The sequence below is a fragment of the Bufo bufo genome, chromosome 4 (genome assembly GCF_905171765.1).
Source record: "Bufo bufo chromosome 4, aBufBuf1.1, whole genome shotgun sequence".
NCBI classification, from domain to species: Eukaryota; Metazoa; Chordata; class Amphibia; order Anura; family Bufonidae; genus Bufo; species Bufo bufo.
In genome coordinates, this window is record NC_053392.1 from 240,115,519 (window position 1) to 240,137,869 (window position 22,351).

General features: G+C 43.6%; 1 protein-coding gene and 1 long non-coding RNA gene across 3 annotated transcripts in view; both read right to left on the minus strand.

Annotated features, from left to right (window-relative positions):
* Positions 1 to 211: 211 nt before the first annotated feature.
* LOC120997996 overlaps positions 212 to 22,351 on the minus strand; it is a 253,359-nt gene continuing 231,219 nt past the window's right edge. The window contains exon 4 of the long non-coding RNA XR_005778275.1: positions 212 to 711. This is a non-coding gene — a long non-coding RNA (uncharacterized LOC120997996). The remainder of the gene's footprint in view (positions 712 to 22,351) is intronic.
* LOC120997995 (receptor-transporting protein 4-like) lies at positions 711 to 21,320 on the minus strand. Of its 2 annotated transcripts, none has more exons than XM_040428399.1 (3): positions 21,196 to 21,320; positions 2,801 to 2,969; positions 711 to 1,470 (listed from the first exon to the last, which is right to left on the minus strand). In XM_040428399.1, the coding sequence occupies exons 2-3, from the start codon at positions 2,938 to 2,940 to the stop codon at positions 744 to 746; spliced, it is 867 nt and encodes a 288-aa protein (XP_040284333.1). In that variant the 5' UTR covers positions 2,941 to 2,969; positions 21,196 to 21,320; the 3' UTR covers positions 711 to 743. The 2 variants fall into 2 exon arrangements, with proteins under 2 accessions (XP_040284333.1, XP_040284332.1); XM_040428398.1 differs by having other exon boundaries at positions 21,137 to 21,233.

Genomic DNA, 22,351 nt, shown 5'->3' on the forward strand with positions numbered 1-22,351 from the left:
ATCTACAGTAAGTACTGTACATTCAATGGGTGATCTTGATATGGGATCAAAATGCATTGTGCCATTTTACTCATCAATAAAATGTGCTGTATTTGTAAGAAGACTAGAGATAAATGAAGTTTTCTAAAATTCGAATCTGCTGCTTCGCTGAATTTTACAAAAAAAAAAATCACTTTGTGATGAATAACTTTGTCACAAAGCAAATTTCTTTGTAAGCATTGGGTGCAATGACAGGGAACAGTGATTGTGCCGTACCCATCATTGTACCCCTCAGATGCCAAAATAATAAAATTATACTTACCCTCATTCATTTGATCGCCAAGAGCCGTCTGCCGCCATCTTCATTGAAGATCTAGCATGAAATCTTGCATGCCCTGTGATGACGTCATCACATTGGCTCGCGTGTTGATGTCATACATCACCGCGCACTGGATTTTGCTCTGGATCTTTAATCAAGATGGCGGCAGCCGGCTCTTCACGCTCAAACAGATGAGGTAAATATGATTTTTTTTTTTTTACCACCATTTCAGGGCAAATTTATTCGGCTTCACTTTGTGGACTTCGATTCGGTCAACACTAAAGAAGACATTACAGAACCTCATCTTCAACCTGTGTACTCAGCAGCATCCTACAACAGCCAGGAATGATTCTCCATAATTCCTGCAGGTTAGTAGGTCTATGATAGCTGCAGGTTAGTAGGTCTATGATACCCTTTTCCTGCTCCTTGTAAATAGGTTAATGCTCTAGAAACCTCCTCTCTTGTTTTCTTTTGTTTTATGCATTGAAAATGCCAGTAGTGCTAATGCACCAACACCCACAGCAAGAGCAGGTAACCAACGAGATGATGTTGTTTCTTGTGTGGACTCATGATCCTCATCATACACATGACTGTCTTGTCGTCTGGACCCAGTCGACAATCTAGAGTGTGTGGGAAACTCCTCACTCTCATAACATCGGGGAGGAGAAGGATAACGTGAATTGTATTTTTCTACAGTCAGAGGTGTCTGGTAGAGACTTTCTTCACTCTCGCCATTGAAAACAGATGCACGGTTGGCCACACAGAGCGTGCCTGTGTATGGAGAAGGTGAGATAGCTGTCGGTTGAACTACTGATCGGCCGACAGCCATTGAAGACGCATTGGCACCCTTAGTCTGCCTATCACACAGATTGTATTTGCAAGCCTCACAGTGCGCTTCATCATGTGGGCCATCCAGCTTGTTATGAATGTTTGGTGGACGGTCATCATTCACCCTTTCTTCCCCATAAAATACCCTTTGGATATGATTGACCACATTGCTGATGACAATTTTTACATTTTCATCTGATATTGAAGGCTCCTGCATTTTTGGACGTTTGCATTTCTGACATTCCTGTTTGAAAATCCTCATTGTCACCTCCCCACGTTTCATACGGAACAATATAAATACTTTTGATGAGAACCATGTGCGATTACAACGTAAGCAGCAAAAGCTAAGAGAAAAGTAGAAAAAATACATGTCAGAAATACTCAAATTGTTATAGTTCTCTGATAAATAGCAGAAAATTAGTGACATTGTCATAGAACTTAACAAGCATGTCTCTGTAAACATCCTTTGTGAAAATGTAGTTAGAAGTATGGTGGTGTTAACCAGCAGCAGAAGGGGGCAATTTATTCTTTGATATGAAGCCCCCTCAGCTCCACGGACTCCCTGCCTACATCAACAACACTATTGGGGTCATTTATCAAACTGGTGTAAAGTAGAACTGGTGTAGTTGCCCACAGCAACCAATCAGATTACACCTTTTATTTTCCAAAGGAGCTGTGAAAAATGAAAGATGGAATCTGATTGGTTGTTATGGGCAACTAAGCCAGTTCTACTTTACACCAGTTTGATAAATGACCCCATATATGTTTTTATACATAAACAGAATGGTAAACAAGTTACATTTTGTCCAAAATATTGTTATATTAGGCTGATTAACCCCTAAAGATCACTAATATGTCTTTAGCCATTGCTCGAGTATAAGAACTGTATAGGTGGCCCATGTCCCCTTAGAGCGGATGTGTGGCTGCCTAATGACAGCTTAGCACTCACTTTAATCACTAGGATCGGAAGAATCTCCAATCCTAGCCATTTAACCCTTTGCTTCGTCAATAGCGACCATGATCGAGGGCTGGGGAACCCTCATACAGTCAGCCATTGATACCTACAAAAGACCCCAAGCTGTTCTTACATAGGGCAGATTGTTAGGGCATACTATTTTTCTATTGCACTAGAAAAAGACTCTATTATAATGACACAGGCCACAATGTATTAGCATACAGAAGTACTGAATGCTAAAACATTGAAAGGAAAAAAAACACAGAATTCCTTTAGGGTCCATTCAAACGTCCGTAAGTGTTTTGCGGATCCGCAAAACACGGACACCTGCAATGTACGATCCGCAATTTGCGGACCGCACATCACAGACACTATAATAGAAAATGCCTTTTCTGGTCCGCAATTGCGGACAAGAATAGGACATGCTGTATTTTTTTTCAGAAACGGAATTGCGGATCCCGAAAAAACGGATGCGGATCCCGAAAATGCGGATTTGCATCCGTTTTAGCCCCATTGAAAGTGCCAAAATTACGGACGTGTGAATGGACCCTTAAATAGATTGTAGAAGTCATCCCTTAAATAAATGGTCTGTTTAAATTTTGCGCACTATATGTTCTGTAGTTAAATGCTGGTCTCCATTCCACACAAAGCTCTACAAATGTTTCCCAATACTCCTAAGTATTTTCTACTTGTGATATTTAAAGCTTTAGGTTTTTTACCTGCCAAACGTTTTCTGGTCAAAGTATCTAGCATTAGCCTGTTTCAGAAGGTCTTCATCCACAACTAAATTCCATCTGCCAGGAACCTCAGCTTCATCTATCTCATTATCAAATTCTTCATACCAAGTTATAGAATTCATTCTCGGTCAGAGCTATTTTGTTTGTTCCCCTGTAATAAAACAAAACACTATAATTTAACCCTTTCAGGACCAAGACATTTTTCACCTTTCTGCCCAGGCCATTTTTAGCAAATCTGACATGTGTCACTTTATGTAGAAATAACTTTAAAAACGCTTTTACTTATCCAGGCTATTCTGAGATTGTTTTCTCGTCACATATTGTACTTCATGACAGTGGTAAAATTGAGTTAAAAAATTTCATTTTTATTTATAAAAAAAATACCAAATTTATCAAAAATGTGGAAACATTTCCAAATTTCAATTTCTCTACTTTTATAATATATAGTAATAACTCCCAAAAAACAGTTACTACTTGTGACGGACTGAACCGTCACTGGGGCTGCTGGAGAAGCTAGAGGGCCAGCCTCCTTCCTACAGACTATGGACCGAGAACTATGGAGACCCCCTCAGACCTTTTGGGGTTACAAGGAACTATGAACCCTGATTTATGTGTGTAATTTATATGCCACATATTTCCTATTGCCCATTAAAAAGGCATGGTGTGGATTCAGCAACACAAAAAGGGTTAACTCTGCACTGAGACTCCCACTGATTGTGTTAGTGATGGGATTAAGATAGTTGATTATAATAGCAGCCGACTCCTATGATACACTCAGGAGATAATCCCATCACATGTGTCTCCTCTTCCCATTCATTCATTATGGAGGGGGTGAAGATATCTGTTTGCATGTTCATTGTTGATTGCGTCAAAGACAATGCCAGTGTGTTTGTTAATTGCGTCACAGACAATGCCATTGTGTTTGTTGAATAGGGTTAGTTTTGTGTTTAAATTGTACAGGATTGGCTGCTATGTCATGTCCTCAGTATGTCATGTGTATATAAGTCAATGCTGTGTGTTCAATAAAGAGTTCCTGTTTTACATTCAACATAGAGCCTCATCTCATATGTATGGGGATTGCTATACGCTGTATACTCCCCTGGCTATAACTCCTAGCTCTTGTAAGAGCTGTTCCTGCTCTCTGGATTTAGGAGAAGTTCACCCACTGGAGCCTGGAGCCCTGTCGTAGGTCCAGGGTGGGTAGGAGACGGTGAGACCTCAACCAAGCTTCGGCGGTTCGTGGGGTCTGCAGTACTTACGGTGTCAAGTGGAGTGCTTGGAGTCCTCTGGAAGCACTAGGAGCATCATTCGACGGAGGTACCCGGTCGGGGTGCCAGGAGATCCGTTACATTGGTGGCAAGCAGTGGGATGGTGTCCTAGTGCGAGGAGGAGCAGCTCGGAGACACCGTTCGTGGAACATATTGAGGGCAACCCTAGTATCCGTACAGCGCCCCTGGCTACAGCAGAATGGAAACAGCAGTGGAGTACGATAAGGGTGTCATGGATGACCGAGATACAGCCCGCAAAGGCATCTGGTACCAGGCACTGGGTATTGTGGAGTATCTGCGGGACGAGAGACTCCCCACGGAAGACCAGCGGTTGCAGAAGCGCGTAGCCCTGCGGATGCCCTTCCTGGGAGAGAAGCCCTGGGAGGAATGGGTAAAGGAATTGGAACACCTAGCATGGCAGGAGCTGTGGCTGGAAGATGCCTACCAGGCGCTCTGGTGGTTTGGGGCACAGTACCTACCCAGGACAGCTGAGCATAACAAGCCAGAGGGAGAGGAGTTTGATGTTCCTGGCTTGTTATGGGAGACTTTTTCAGAGCTGGAGTTGGGGAGCCCTACACAAGCCCGGTTCAGGGACCTCTTTGAGTGGAAGAGCAGGTATGACTGGGACGACACTCACAAAATTGAGCAAGACCTGGTCCACCTGGTGACCTGGGAGATGAAGCTGGAACAGGACTACCAGCAGCTGTTCCACTCCAGTGAGAGGGCTCAGCGAGAGAGCAGAGTGTCAGACCCAGGTCCAGAGCCCTTCAGCTGGGAGGATATTGTGGAGGTTTACTGGGAAGACCCGACTGAAGTATCCCCTGCTTCAGTACCAGCTACAGAGGTAGGGGACCTCATAGACTGGTCCTGGGGGGAACCCCATATGGCAGGTGGAGATGGGACCGAGATTTCTCCACCGGCCCTACAGGGATGCTGGGCAGTCGGCCCAGATCCCCAACGGCAGCCGGAGTTTCAGGGAGTAGGGACAGTCGGTCCTGCTCCCCAGCGGCAGTATGTTTTGCAGGGAGAGGAGAGCATCGTCTCCATTCCCCAGCTGCAGTGTACCTTGAAGGGAGAGGAGACAATCGGTCTCTCTCCCCAACCACAGGGGGACAGCACCCCTAACTCCGATGGTGCAGATGGGACCGCAGTCTCTGCACTAGGCCTACCGGGATGCTGGACGGCCGGTACGGATCCCCCACCAACCCCGCAGGAATGCCAGGAGGAGGAGGTAAACGATCCCTCCTCTCCACAGCTGATCCACAACAAGGTCCTGGGGGCAGGATTCCCTGACCCCATCCCAGCGGAAGAGCTGGCATCTGGGCAGAGCGCAGTTGGCCTCTGCCCTCCCCTATCCTCTTGTCCAGAGGCTGACTCCCCACAGGCTACCCCAGCAGAAGAGCTGGCATCTGGTCAGAGCGCAGTCGGCCTCTGCCCTCCCCTATCCTCTTGTCCAGAGCCTGACTCCCCACTGGCTACCCCAGCGGAAGAGCTGGCATCTGGGCAGAGAGCAGTCGGCCTCGGCCCACCAAGTACCTACAGCTCCAAGCTAGAGAACAACAATGAAGCAAGGAGTAGCAGATGCCCAATCAACAGCTGGGGACATACAGAACAGAGCCAGGTCCCAGAGTTCAACAGGACCAGTGTTTGTTTATGGGTGGGCTACTCGACTAACTCAGGCACCAACCGACAGGAGTTCAGGTACCTGGTTAGTCTACTGTTGGGAGGGGAGAAATGTGACGGACTGAACCGTCACTGGGGCTGCTGGAGAAGCCTGAGGGCCAGCCTCCTTCCTACAGACTATGGACCGAGAACTATGGAGACCCACTAAGATCTTTTGGGGTTACAAGGAACTATGAACCCTGATTTATGTGTGTAATTTATATACCACATATTTCCTCTTGCCCATTAAAAAGGCATGGTGTGGATTCAGCAACACAAAAAGGGTTAACTCTGCACTGAGACTCCCACTGATTGTGTTAGTGATGGGATTAAGATAGTTGATTATAATAGCAGCCGACTCCTATGATACACTCAGGAGATAATCCCATCACATGTGTCTCCTCTTCCCATTCATTCATTATGGAGGGGGTGAAGATATCTGTTTGCATGTTCATTGTTGATTGCGTCAAAGACAATGCCAGTGTGTTTGTTAATTGCGTCACAGACAATGCCATTGTGTTTGTTGAATAGGGTTAGTTTTGTGTTTAAACTGTACAGGATTGGCTGCTATGTCATGTCCTCAGTATGTCATGTGTATATAAGTCAATGCTGTGTGTTCAATAAAGAGTTCCTGTTTTACATTCAACATAGAGCCTCGTCTCATGTGTATGGGGATTGCTATACGCTGTATACTCCCCTGGCTATAACTCCTAGCTCTTGTCAGAGCTGTTCCTGCTCTCTGGATTTAGGAGAGGTTCACCCACTGGAGCCTGGAGCCCTGTCGTAGGTCCAGGGTGGGAAGGAGACGGTGAGAACTCAACCAAGCTTCGGCGGTTCGTGGGGTCTGCAGTGCTTAAGGTGTCAAGTGGAGTGCTTGGAGTCCTTCGGGAAGCACTAGGAGCATCATTCGACGGAGGTACCCGGTCGGGGTGCCAGGAGATCCGTTACACTATTTTACTTTCCTCATATTTCTACTTCATGTTTGGATAATTTTGTGAATGCCATTTTATTTTTTGGGGACATTAGAAGGCTTAGAACTTTAGAAGGAAATCTTGAAATTTTTCAGAAAATTTCCAAAACCCACTTTTTAAGGAACAGTTCAGGTCTGAAGTCACTTTGTGAGGCTTACATAATAGAAACCAGCCAAAAATGACCCCATTTTAGAAACTCAAAGCTAATTTTACAAACTTTGTTAACCCTTTAGGTGTCCCACAAGAATTAATGGAAAATGGAGATGAAATTTCAGAATTTCACTTTTTTGGCAGATTTTCCATTTTAATAATTTTTTTTCCACTAACAAAGCAAGGCTTAACAGCCAAATAAAACTCAATATTTATTAGGCCTCTTTGACACAACGTTTTTTATCCGTTTACGGGCCGTTTTTTGTGTTCCGTATACGGTACCATTCATTTCAATGGTTCCGCAAAAAAAAAGGGAATGTACTCCGTATGCATTCCGTTTCCGTATTTACGTTCCGTTGAAAGATAGAACATGTCCTATTATTGCCCGCAAATCACGTTCCGTGGCTCCATTCAAGTCAATGGGTCCACAAAAAAACGGAACACATATGGAAATGCATCTGTATGTCCATTTTTGTGGAACTATCTATTGAAAATTTTATGCCCAGCCCAATTATATCTATGCAATTACTGTATACTCTATATGCTATACGGAAAAACGGAACAGAAATGGAAACACAACGGAAACAAATAACAGAACAACATACCCGTGAAAAACATTGAAAAAGCCATACGGTCGTGTGAAAGAGGCCTTACCCTGATTCTGTAGTTTACAGAAACACCCCATATGTAGTCGCAAACTGCTGTACGGGCACACGGCAGGGCGCAGAAGTAAAGGAACGCCATAAGGTTTTTGGAAGGCAGATTTCACTGAGATAATTTTAAGTTGCCATGTCACATGCACCCCTAGAGTAGAAACTGCAAAAAAAGACCCCATTTTGGAAACTACGGGATAAGGTGGCAGTTTTGTTGGTACTATTTTAGCGTACATATGAATTTTGGTTGCTTTATATTACACTTTTTGTGAGGCAAGATAACCAAAAAATTGCTGTTTTGGCACCGTTTTTATTTTTTGTTATTTACAATGTTCGTCTGACAGGTTAGATCTTGTGGTATTTTTATAGAGCAGGTTGTTACGGATGCGACAATACTAAATGTGACTACTTTTCTGGTTGTTTGCTTCAGATTTACATAAAGCATTTTTGTGTGTCCATATTCTAAAAGCCATTTTTTTTTTATTTTTGGGGAGATTGTCTTAGGTAGGGTATCATTTTTGTAGGATGAGATGACGGTCTGATTGGCACTATTTTGGGGTGCATATGACTTTTTGATCGCTTGCTATTACACTTTTTGTGATGCTTTTTTGACACAGTTTTTATTTTAAAAAATTACGGTGTTCACCTGAGGGGTTAGTTCATGTGATATTTTTATAGAGCTGGTCGTTACGGATGCGGCGATACCTAATATGTCTACTTGCACAATGATTTTTAAAACAAAAAAAAAAGAATGTTTTAGTGTCTCAATAGTCTGAGAGCCATATTTTTTAGGTGATTGTCTTAGGTAGGGGCTCATTTTTTGCGGGATGAGGTGACAGTTAGATTGGTACTATTCTAGGGGGAATATGCCTTTTTTATCGCTTGGTATTGCACTTTTAGTGTTGTAAGGTGACCAAAGAAAGTTTTTTTTAGCACAGTTTTTTTTTTTTTTTTTTTTTTTCCACCTGAGGGGTTAGGTCATGTGATATTTTTATAGAGCTAGTCGATACGGATGTGGCGATACCTTTTTTTTCTCCCTATTTTTTACTTTATTTTGGGAAAAGGACACTTTATTATTATTTTTTACTTGAAACTTATAAAATCTTTTTTGAAAACTTTATTTTTTTTAACTTTTTTTCACTTTATTTTTTGTCTCACTCACTCTGGGACTTCAACTTTTGGGGGTCTGATCCCCTTTACAATGCATCACAATACTTCTGTATTGTAGTGCATTGGCTGTAAGTGTATTACACACTGTAATACACTTCAGCCTGCTTGCCTGTGAGATTCAGGGGGCTGGCTCTCACAGGCTCTTCCGGAATGCAGCAATGATGCCTAAGGAAGGCATCGGGCTGCCATCCCTGCCATTGGGTCCCCATCACAGCAACGCGGGGACCCTATGGACATCATGCACACGTCTGAAGTCCGCACGTGCCGCAGTCAGCGCTGACCGGGGCCGTGCAGGGGTTAATGCACCGGCATACAGCAGGGGTCCGGCTATCAGTGACTGCCGGACTGCTGTACATGTAAGGTGCTGGGCGTTAAGGGGTTAAACAATCACAAATGTTGTATAAATCAATAGTACAATACAGGTGAATATATAAAAAAAAAACTCAGTATTATCAGAGAAAAATGCCTCTTTCTCCACTTCTCAGCCACTTCACCTCCTCCTTGCCTCATGCACTGATTATTCACTCTCAATTCACAGCTGAAGTCTATTTTAACAGGCAAGATGGATTATCAACTCACTGATAGATTACAAGCTGCCCATAGAAGTCTATGGAGAGGGGAGAGAGGAAAAGGAGGTAGAAAAAGCTAGAATGTATAGGCCCCTATAAGAAATCCAGTCCAGCTCCAAACAATTCCCAGAACATAAAGCCGCCACCCCAACAACCCTCACTTTAAATATTGATGACCTATCCTCAGGCGGGGGTGACAGGTGTCAGATCAGCTGTATGAAAAGGAGGCACATGCTCTGCGCACCTGCCGTCTCCTGTCTCTCTTCCTGCTCGGTGCTGCTATGTCTATGGTGAGCAGGAAGAGAGACAGGAGATGGCACACTCTCCTCCCCTTCACACAGCTGATCGGCCAGGTGTCGGACCCTCGCCGATCTGATATTATTGAGCTATCCTGAGGATAGGTCATCTATACTAAAAGCCAGGAAAACCCTTTTAAAAACGGGGTATATTTTAACAAACTACTCAGGTTTTTATTATAGATGTGTTGGTGGCTGAGATGTGATCTACGGTAAGTACAGAGGCACACCAGTAAGTATTCCCTTTCTCCAGGGCGCACCTGTCTTCTTAAAGTTGCTGCAGGGACCCCATAATCTGTCATCTTGAGAGTCTTCCTGCTACCTACCACTACATGAGCAGATAATATTTGCATGTAGCTGTACAGTGGGCCCCCAGAACTAATTTTACTGGTGGACCTCAGTCCAACCCTGCGAATTAAGCATCTGCAACTTCAGGAGTTTATAGCAGTCTGTTTATTTACCCCTGCCCCCTTTTCTTTGGAAAAAAAATCCCCCCACACACAGTACCTTAGACCTCAGTTTTCAGTTTCCTTCTCCACTGTTTATAGAGGGATATAGCATAGCCATATATATTACTATGAATTTAGAAGGAAAGAATGAATAAAACGTGTCTAGGCCCCTTTACCACTTTACTATAAGATCTCTTCAGCAGCACTGGGAGGATGAAGAGAGCAGGAAAGCTACTGGGAATGTTAGTCCACCTCTGAATGCACCAGCAGGGTGACCAGAAGGATAAAAAACAGGGGGCGCTACCACAGAGGAGAATGTAATGTACATACAAAAATAATAATAATAATAATAATAATAAAAAAAAAAAAAAAAAAAAAATATATATATATATATATATATATATATATATATAAAATTAAGAGTAAATGTCCACAAACATCAAGACTCCAAAGTACCCTTGCACAAGGGCACTACATGTCTTAGGCATGATATTGTGCTACCAGTGTGTCTAATCACCTGATATTTGTAGTACTATTTTTATTCAGTATCATTAAGCATTTCATGTTTAAGGTCCCTTTCACACAAGTTTTCCGTGCTGATGCAATGTGTGATGTGAACGCATCGCACCCGCACTGAATCCTGACCCATTCATTTTAATGGGTCTCTGTACATGAGCTTTTTTTTTTTTTTACGCAACAGTTCTGTGTTGCGTGAAAAATGCATGTTCTATATTCAGCGTTTTTTGCGCAGCCCTGGCCCCATAGAAGTGAATAGGGCTTCAGTGAAAAACACATTGCATCCGGAAGCAAGTGCGTATATAATGCGTTTTTCACTGATGATTGCTAAGAGATGTTGTTTGTAAATCTTTAGATTTTTATCAAGCGCATGAAAAACGCATCAAAACGTATTGCACTCGCACGGAAAAAACTGAACGCAATTGCAGACAAAACTGACTGAACTTGCTTGCAAAATGGTGCGAGTTTCACTGAACGCACTCTGAACGCATCCGGACCTAATCCGTCACACTCGTGTGAAAGGGGCCTTAGGGCTCTTTCACACTTGCGTTGTTGTGTTCCGGCATAGAGTTCCGTCGTCGGGACTCTATGCCGGAAGAATCCTGATCAGTTTTATCCTAATGCATTCTGAATGGAGAGAAATCCGTTCAGGATGCATCAGGATGCATCAGGATGTCTTCAGTTCCGGAACGGAACGTTTTTTGGCCGGAGAAAATACCGCAGCATGCTGCGCTTTTTGCTCCAGTCAAAAATCCTGAACACTTGCCGCAAGGCCGGACCCGGAATTAATGCCCATTGGAAGGCATTAATCCGGATCCGGCCTTAAGCTAAACGTCGTTTTGGCGCATTACCGGATCCGACGTTTAGCTTTTTCTGAATGGTTACCATGGCTCCCAGGACGCTAAAGTCCTGTTTGCCATGGTAAAGTGTAGTGGGGAGCGGGGGAGCAGTATACTTACTGTCCGTGCAGCTCCCGGGGCGCTCCAGAATGACGTCAGGTCGCCCCACGCGCATGGATGACGCAATCACATGGATCACGTCATCCATGCGCATGGGGCGCTCTGACGTCATTCTGGAGCGCCCCGGGAGCCGCACGGACGGTAAGTATACCGCTCCCCCGCTCCTACTATGGCAGCCAGGACTTTAATAGCGTCCTGGGTGCCATAGTAACACTGAACGCATTTTGAAGACGGATCCGTCTTCAAATACTTTCAGTTCACTTGCGGTGTTACGGATCCGGCGGGCACCTCCGGCAAATGGAGTACACGCCGGATCCGGACAACGCAAGTGTGAAAGGGGCCTTAATCCTAGCCAGCAAGCAGTTTGGTGTATTTTAGTGGTAAATGAAATGTCAGTGCAAATTCATGTGTGTAGGGAGTAGGGGCCCTTAGGCTGCATTCACAGTATAGCACATGATAGACTTAGATACACAGGCTTAGCAGCTCTGCATTATATATTATAGGTTGCCACACACTGGATAAATCATATGTTCTCAAATATCATTGGAATAGATACACTGGTAGGGTGTCACATGATAGACTTAGTGGGGGTCTTTTATGAACATTTTTTGTGTAAAAATATCACATGACCCTCGTTTTCGATTCTTAACCACCTCAGGACCGCCGTACGCAGGATTGCGTCTTTGCGGCGGCCCTGCTCTTCTGGGTGGACGCGCCGGTGCGTCCTCTCGCGAGACGCGAGATTTCCTGTGAACGCGCGCACACAGGCGCGCGCGCTCACAGGAACGGAAGGTAAGAGAGTTGATCTCCAGCCTGCCAGCGGCGATCGTTCGCTGGCAGGCTGGAGATGTGTTTTTTTTAACCCCTAACAGGTATATTAGACGCTGTTTTGATAACAGCGTCTAATATACCTGCTACCTGGTCCTCTGGTGGTCCCCTTTGTTTGGATCGACCACCAGAGGACACAGGTAGCTCAGTAAAGTCCCACCAAGCACCACTACACTACACTACACCCCCCCCCCGTCACTTATTAACCCCTTATTAGCCCCTGATCACCCCATATAGACTCCCTGATCACCCCCCTGTCATTGATTACACCCCTGTCATTGATCAACCCCCTGTAAAGCTCCATTCAGATGTCCGCATGATTTTTACGGATCCACTGATGGATGGATCGGATCCGCAAAACGCATACGGGCGTCTGAATGAAGCCTTACAGGGGCGTGATCAATGACTGTGGTGATCACCCCATATAGACTCCCTGATCACCCCCCTGTCATTGATTACCCCCCTGTCATTGATTACCCCCCTGTAAAGCTCCATTCAGATGTCCGCATGATTTTTACGGATGCACTGATAGATGGATCGGATCCGCAAAATGCATCCGGACGTCTGAATGAAGCCTTACAGGGGCATGATCAATGACTGTGGTTATCACCCCATATAGACTCCCTGATCACCCCCCTGTCATTGATCACCCCCCTGTAAAGCTCCATTCAGATGTCCGCATGATTTTTACGGATGCACTGATAGATGGATCGGATCCGCAAAACGCATCCGGACGTCTGAATGAAGCCTTACAGGGGCGTGATCAATGACTGTGGTGATCACCCCATATAGACTCCCTGATCACCCCCCTGTCATTGATTACACCCCTGTCATTGATTACCCCCCTGTAAAGCTCCATTCAGATGTCCGCATGATTTTTACGGATGCACTGATAGATGGATCGGATCCGCAAAACGCATCCGGACGTCTGAATGAAGCCTTACAGGGGCGTGATCAATGACTGTGGTGATCACCCCATATAGACTCCCTGATCACCCCCCTGTCATTGATTACACCCCTGTCATTGATCACCCCCCTGTAAAGCTCCATTCAGACGTCCGCATGATTTTTACGGATCCACTGATAGATGGATCGGATCCGCAAAACGCATCCGGACGTCTGAATGAAGCCTTACAGGGGCATGATCAATGACTGTGGTGATCACCCCATATAGACTCCCTGATCACCCCCCTGTCATTGATTACCCCCCTGTAAAGCTCCATTCAGATGTCCGCATGATTTTTACGGATGCACTGATAGATGGATCGGATCCGCAAAACGCATCCGGACGTCTGAATGAAGCCTTACAGGGGCGTGATCAATGACTGTGGTGATCACCCCATATAGACTCCCTGATCACCCCCCTGTCATTGATCACCCCCCTGTAAAGCTCCATTCAGACGTCCGCATGATTTTTACGGATCCACTGATAGATGGATCGGATCCGCAAAACGCATCCGGACGTCTGAATGAAGCCTTACAGGGGCATGATCAATGACTGTGGTGATCACCCCATATAGACTCCCTGATCACCCCCCTGTCATTGATTACACCCCTGTCATTGATTACCCCCCTGTAAAGCTCCATTCAGATGTCCGCATGATTTTTACGGATGCACTGATAGATGGATCGGATCCGCAAAACGCATCCGGACGTCTGAATGAAGCCTTACAGGGGCGTGATCAATGACTGTGGTGATCACCCCATATAGACTCCCTGATCACCCCCCTGTCATTGATTACACCCCTGTCATTGATCACCCCCCTGTAAAGCTCCATTCAGACGTCCGCATGATTTTTACGGATCCACTGATAGATGGATCGGATCCGCAAAACGCATCCGGACGTCTGAATGAAGCCTTACAGGGGCATGATCAATGACTGTGGTGATCACCCCATATAGACTCCCTGATCACCCCCCTGTCATTGATTACCCCCCTGTAAAGCTCCATTCAGATGTCCGCATGATTTTTACGGATGCACTGACAGATGGATCGGATCCGCAAAACGCATCCGGACGTCTGAATGAAGCCTTACAGGGGCGTGATCAATGACTGTGGTGATCACCCCATATAGACTCCCTGATCACCCCCCTGTCATTGATTACACCCCTGTCATTGATCACCCCCCTGTAAAGCTCCATTCAGACGTCCGCATGATTTTTACGGATCCACTGATAGATGGATCGGATCCGCAAAACGCATCCGGACGTCTGAATGAAGCCTTACAGGGGCATGATCAATGACTGTGGTGATCACCCCATATAGACTCCCTGATCACCCCCCTGTCATTGATTACCCCCCTGTAAAGCTCCATTCAGATGTCCGCATGATTTTTACGGATGCACTGATAGATGGATCGGATCCGCAAAACGCATACGGACGTCTGAATGAAGCCTTACACGGGCATGATCAATGACTGTGGTTATCACCCCATATAGACTCCCTGATCACCCCCCTGTCATTGATCAACCCCCTGTCATTGATCACCCCCCCCTGTCATTGATCACCCCCCTGTCATTGATCACCCCTCTGTAAGGCTCCATTCAGACATTTTTTTGGCCCAAGTTAGCGGAATTTTTATTTATTTTTCTTACAAAGTCTCATATTCCACTTAGGCCTCTTTCACACTTGCGTTGTTGGGATCCGGCATGCACTTCCGTTGCCGGAGGTGCCTGCCGGATCCGGAAAAACGCAAGTGTACTGAAAGCATTTGAAGACGGAACCGTCTTCCAAATGCTTTCAGTGTTACTATGGCACCCAGGACGCTATTAAAGTCCTGGTTGCCATAGTAGGAGCGGGGAGCGGGGGAGCGGTATACTTACAGTCCGTGCGGCTCCCGGGGCGCTCCAGAATGACGTCAGAGCGCCCCATGCGCATGGATGACGTGATCACATGGATCACGTGATCCATGCGCTTGGGGCGCCCTGACGTCACTCTGGAGCGCCCGGGGAGCCGCACGGACGGTAAGTATGCTGCTCCCCCGCTCCCCACTACACTTACCATGGCTGTCAGGACTTTAGCGTCCCGGCAGCCATGGTAACCACTCTGAAAAAGCTAAATGTCGGCTCCGGCAATGCGCCGAAACGACGGTTAGCTTAAGGCCGGATCCGGATCAATGCCTTCCAATGGGCATTAATTCCGGATCCGGCCTTGCGGCAAGTGTTCCGGATTTTTGGCCGGAGCAAAAAGCGCAGCATGCTGCGGTATTTTCTCCGGCCAACAAACGTTCCGTACCGGAACTGAAGACATCCTGATGCATCCTGAACGGATTACTCTCCATTCAGAATGCATTAGGATAATCCTGATCAGGATTCTTCCGGCATAGAGCCCCGACGACGGAACTCTATGCCGGAAGACAATAACGCAGGTGTGAAAGAGCCCTAACTTGTGTCAAAAAATAAAATCTCACATGAACTCACCATACCCCTCACGGAATCCAAATGCGTAAAATTTTTTAGACATGTATATTCCAGACTTCTTCTCACGCTTTAGGGCCCCTAGAATGCCAGGGCAGTATAAATACGCCACATGTGACCCCATTTCGGAAAGAAGACACCCCCAGGTATTCCGTGAGGGGCATATTGAGTCCATGAAAGATTGAAATTTTTGTCCCAAGTTAGCGGAACGGGAGACTTTGTGAGAAAAAAATAAAAAATATCAATTTCCGCTAACTTGTGCCAAAAAAAAAAAATTTCTATGAACTCGCCATGCCCCTCATTGAATACCTTGGGGTGTCTTCTTTCCAAAATGGGGTCACATGTGGGGTATTTATACTGCCCTGGCATTCTAGGGGCCCCAAAGCGTGAGAAGAAGTCTGGTATCCAAATGTCTAAAAATGCCCTCATAAAATGAATGTGGGCCCCTTTGCGCATCTAGGCTGCAAAAAAGTGTCACACATGTGGTATCGCCGTACTCAGGAGAAGTTGGGGAATGTGTTTTGGGGTGTCATTTTACATATACCCATGCTGGGTGAGAGAAATATCTTGGTCAAATGCCAACTTTGTATAAAAAAATGGGAAAAGTTGTCTTTTGCCAAGATATTTCTCTCACCCAGCAAGGGTATATGTAAAATGACACCCCAAAACACATTCCCCAACTTCTCCTGAATACGGCGATACCACATGTGTGACACTTTTTTGCAGCCTAGGTGGGCAAAGGGGCCCATATTCCAAAGAGCACCTTTAGGATTTCACAGGTCATTTACCTACCTAACACACATTAGGGCCCCTGGAAAATGCCAGGGCAGTATAACTACCACACAAGTGACCCCATTTTGGAAAGAAGACACCCCAAGGTATTCCGTGAGGGGCATGGCGAGTTCCTAGAATTTTTTATTTTTTGTCACAAGTTAGTGGAAAATGCTGATTTTTTTTTTTTTTTTTTTTTTTATACAAAGTCTCATATTCCACTAACTTGTGACAAAAAATAAAAACTTCCATGAACTCACTATGCCCATCAGCGAATACCTTGGGGTCTCTTCTTTCCAAAATGGGGTCACTTGTGGGGTAGTTATACTGCCCTGGCATTCTAGGGGCCCAAATGTGTGGTAAGGAGTTTGAAATCAAATTCTGTAAAAAATGACAAGTGAAATCCGAAAGGTGCTCTTTGGAATATGGGCCCCTTTGCCCACCTAGGCTGCAAAAAAGTGTCACACATCTGGTATCTCCGTACTCAGGAGAAGGTGGGGAATGTGTTTTGGGGTGTCATTTTATATATACCCATGCTGGGTGAGAGAAATATCTTGGCAAACGACAACTTTTCCCATTTTTTTATACAAAGTTGGCATTTGACCAAGATATTTATCTCACCCAGCATGGGTATATGTAAAAAGACACCCCAAAACACATTCCTCAACTTCTCCTGAATACAGAGATACCAGATGTGTGACACTTTTTTGCAGCCTAGGTGGGCAAAGGGGCCCATATGCCAAAGAGCACCTTTCGGATTTCACAGGTCAATTTTTACAGAATTTGATTTCAAACTCCTTACCACACATTTGGGCCCCTAGAATGCCAGGGCAGTATAACTACCCCACAAGTGACCCCATTTTGGAAAGAAGAGACCCCAAGGTATTCGCTGATGGGCATAGTGAGTTCATGGAAGTTTTTATTTTTTGTCACAAGTTAGTGGAATATGAGACTTTGTATGAAAAAAAAAAAAAAAAAAAAAAATCATCATTTTCCACTAACTTGTGACAAAAAATAAAAAATTCTAGGAACTCGCCATGCCCCTCACGGAATACCTTGGGGTGTCTTCTTTCCAAAATGGGGTCACTTGTGGGGTAGTTATACTGCCCTGGCATTCTAGGGGCCCAAATGTGTGGTAAGGAGTTTGAAATCAAATTCAGTAAAAAATGACAAGTGAAATCCGAAAGGTGCTCTTTGGAATATGGGCCCCTTTGCCCACCTAGGCTGCAAAAAAGTGTCACACATCTGGTATCTCCGTACTCAGGAGAAGGTGGGGAATGTGTTTTGGGGTGTCATTTTATATATACCCATGCTGGGTGAGAGAAATATCTTGGCAAAAGACAACTTTTCCCATTTTTTTATACAAAGTTGTCATTTGACCAAGATATTTATCTCACCCAGCATGGGTATATGTAAAAAGACACCCCAAAACACATTCCTCAACTTCTCCTGAGTACGGGGATACCAGATGTGTGACACTTTTTTGCAGCCTAGGTGGGCAAAGGGGCCCATATTCCAAAGAGCACCTTTCGGATTTCACAGGTCATTTTTTACTGAATTTGATTTCAAACTCCTTACCACACATTTGGGCCCCTAGAATGCCAGGGCAGTATAACTACCCCACAAGTGACCCCATTTTGGAAAGAAGAGACCCCAAGGTATTCGCTGATGGGCATAGTGAGTTCATAGAACTTTTTATTTTTTGTCACAAGTTAGTGGAATATGAGACTTTGTAAGAAAAAAAAAAAAAAAAAAAAAAATCATCATTTTCCGCTAACTTGTGACAAAAAATAAAAAGTTCTATGAACTCACTATGCCCATCAGCGAATACCTTAGGGTGTGTACTTTCAGAAATGGGGTCATTTGTGGGGTGTTTGTACTGTCTGGGCATTGTAGAACCTCAGGAAACATGACAGGTGCTCAGAAAGTCAGAGCTGCTTCAAAAAGCGGAAATTCACATTTTTGTACCATAGTTTGTAAACGCTATAACTTTTACCCAAACCATTTTTTTTCTACCCAAACATTTTTTTTTTTATCAAAGACATGTAGAACTATAAATTTAGAGCAAAATTTCTATATGGATGTCGTTTTTTTTGCAAAATTTTACAACTGAAAGTGAAAAATGTCATTTTTTTGCAAAAAAATCGTTAAATTTCGATTAATAACAAAAAAAGTAAAAATGTCAGCAGCAATGAAATACCACCAAATGAAAGCTCTATTAGTGAGAAGAAAAGGAGGTAAAATTCATTTGGGTGGTAAGTTGCATGACCGAGCAATAAACGGTGAAAGTAGTGTAGGTCAGAAGTGTAAAAAGTGGCCTGGTCTTTCAGGGTGTTTAAGCACTGGGGGCTGAGGTGGTTAAATGCCTATGCAGCAATATTTTGTCGCACAGGTGTTGCGACAAATGCAAGTCTCTGCATTTAATCCTACCATGCATGATACTGTGCTACAAGCTGTTCTACCCATTCCTATCATACTATCCTATACTGTACTGGCTACTGAGCCGGGGTTACCTAATCTTGTCACGTGTAATACTGTGTTGCTCAGCTGTGTATCTAAGCCTATCATGTGCAATACTGTCTTCTGAGCAAGATATCTAAGCCCATCATGTGTGATACTTTGTTGATGAGCCCCAGTATATAAACCCAACATGTGTGACACCGTCCGTTATAATATGGGAGAGAAGAATATAAGGGAAAGAAAACATTAAGAATAGATATGACATCATCTTTTATTATTAATCCACTCTTGGTTTTGGATTTAAAAACTGAATGTGGCAGCAGCCTTAGGTACCACAGTATGGAAAAGTTGAGCGTGAAATATGGACAAGCTCATAAAAAGAATAAGGTTGCAGTCCAAGTTGCAAATGTGTATCTTGCAGGTAGTCTGTGATATTGAAATCACAATTGTGCACTAATTTGTCTATAAATACAAGAACAGTCAGTTGGGGAGGTTTTGGCTGAAGGCAATTTTCTACCACTCCTCCAAAAATAGACACTTTTGGCTCAGCATACATGGTATTTCACTGCTGAGGGGATTAGTAGTTGTCAGGTAGTTTTAAAGCCACTTATCTCCATAGAAAACAAAGAACCAGAAAACCAGCCTGTGTGATCCTTAATTTCACACCCAACAGCATCCATCATTGTGTCCCCAGCTTAACCTACGCAAGTCTTTATATTTAGGACCACCACACCAAATTTTAGAAGGGCTAGGGCGGGGCTGATAAGAGACATCATAGTCACACAGCCACTGCATTGTACCTTGTTATACTTGACATGATGATAGATGGCCACATGTGAGATCATTGGGGTGAAAGATTTAGCACTGGACCCGTATTTTTTTTTTTTACCAGACATGTGCATGACATGTTTATTTTTATTTCACTTTTATATGAAAAATGGGGAAAGAGGGGTTATCTGAATTTTTAATGGAGTGGGTCCAACACACAGAAGAGGTCCACATCTTCCCATCGTACCTTTTCTCTGTAGGTTCCATTCCCGGTTTTTGTCTTACAAATAAAATGATGAAAATCACTGACCCAAAACTAACCATGTAAAAGAAGCCTTAGGCCTCCTGCACACGGCCGTTTTTTTTTCCCGTTTACTGGCCGTTTTTTTGCGTTCCGTATACGGTCCGTATACGGAACCATTCATTTCAATGGTTCCGCAAAAAAAACGGAATGTACTCCGTATGCATTCCGTTTCCGTATTTCCGTTTTTTCCGTTCTAACATAGAACATGTCCTATTATTGCCCGCAAATCACGGTCCGTGGCTCCATTCAAGTCAATGGGTCCGCAAAAAAAATGGAACACATACGGAAATGCATCCGTATGTCTTCCGTTTCCGTTCCGTTTTTTTGCTGAACCATCTATTGAAAATGTTATGCCCAGCCCAATTTTATATATGTAATTACTGTATACTGTATATGCCATACGGAAAAACGGAACGTAAAAACGGAACAGAAACGGAAACACAACGGAAACAAAAAACGGAACAACGGATCCGTGAAAAACGGACCGCAAAACACTGAAAGAGCCATACGGTCGTGTGCAATAGGCCTTAGTCATATATTCTATGTAGCAGTTTGATTCCTGAATGTAACTTTTACAGACCATGGCTACATGAGCTCCTGTCTAAGTAATATTTACCTGCGCAGAATAGTTAATGTGGTTCCTCACTACTTGTATTTTTCACCACATTTTAAGTAGGGCCTTTTTATTTATTTTTTTTAGCAAAAATTCTGCAGCCAGATGTTACATAGGAAATTATAAAAAATACCAAAAAACACTACATTTTTTGTAGTGACATTTTATAACCCTTTCCTCACACTTTGATCCTTTTGTATGTTTAATTTAAAAAAATGGTGTGTTATTTAAAAAAAAAAAAACAATGCCTCAAAAAAATCATATGAATTTAATGGCCTTTATTACAAGCCACAAAAGTTGTGCTGCAGCACCTTAATGGGTACATAGAAAACACATGATACATTGCAATTGTGCTCACTTCAATAAACTATGTTTAGCTATCCTATGTGTTCTGCAATCTATAGCAACTTACATAGAATAGTACTGTAAAAAAGTGCAAGCCTATTCATTAGAAAATAGATAACAAAAAAACATTTACCGGTAGTTACACTTACGGTTGAATTTTTTAATTAGGTGGAATGCAGATTATACTCTCTGAGCTTCCTCTTCTTACCTCTTTTGCTTGTAGAGTACCAGCCTGTTTCTTGCTTCTGCTGTGTGCAGTGCTGGAGACACTCAGCTTATGTACTTGCAGTGCCCCTCCTTTCCAGATTCCTAGGAAACGAAACTACTTGCTTCTCCCAGGAGTGATTATTAATAGACTCTTATCTACGAAAAAAAGTGTATTAGGTTAAGTAAATTTACCTCTTAGGAAAAATAAAGTGCATGTAATATATAAATTCCTCATACCACTGAGGAAGGGGTTGGACCCCGAAACGCGTCTGGTGCTACACCCCATCTTTGTACTGAAAGACTTACCTTACCAATATCGACCATAACCGAATAGACCGAACAGAGAGCCTTCTAACCTCCTGATTGAATATTGCTACAAACATCAAATGGCATATCCTAGGAGTGAGTACATCTGAAGACTCTTGTGATAATTTCGGACGAATATTTGGTCGACACAAAGGTAAAGGATTCTATTTGCTTGCAAGCTATTTAGTAGCGAGTTGCCGCTACTTACGTCGCTTTGGCGGGACGCCGCCGTGACAAACTGAACAATTGTAAAGCATATGACTGTGGTCTCGATATACTAAACGAATAGACTTATCGATAATAAGTTTTTTCGGATGTCCATAATCGTTGGACCGAAGATTTATTAGATTGGACTATCGAAAATTTTTGCTGGTTTTGATCAATCGAATATTTCTTATCTGTCGAATATTTTTATCTGTCGATTATTTTTTATCTATTTTTTATCTGTAATATATTGCATTGCATTTATAATTGTTGATCATTGTTTTACTTTATTAACTATATTTATTTTAATAATAAAGCTCATCATTGCTTCCAATACATGGTCACGGTTATCCTTGAGTGCCCTGTTCATTTATATATTACATGCCCTTTTATATTGAGTGAGTGGTCTCAATTTACAGGAGCACCTGGTGTCATTTAAGTGTTCTGAGTGCGACATCTTCTCCACTTATTTAGGAAAAATAAAGTATCAACATTAATATGATAAGAGTAATTTCCCCTATATATATATTTTAAGCATTATAATATACGTAAAGGAAGTTTTATATATCACATTTAGGTTGGGTTCACATCACAGTTTAGTTTTCCATTTCTCGGATCAGAAGAACAAAAAAATAAAGAAAAAAACA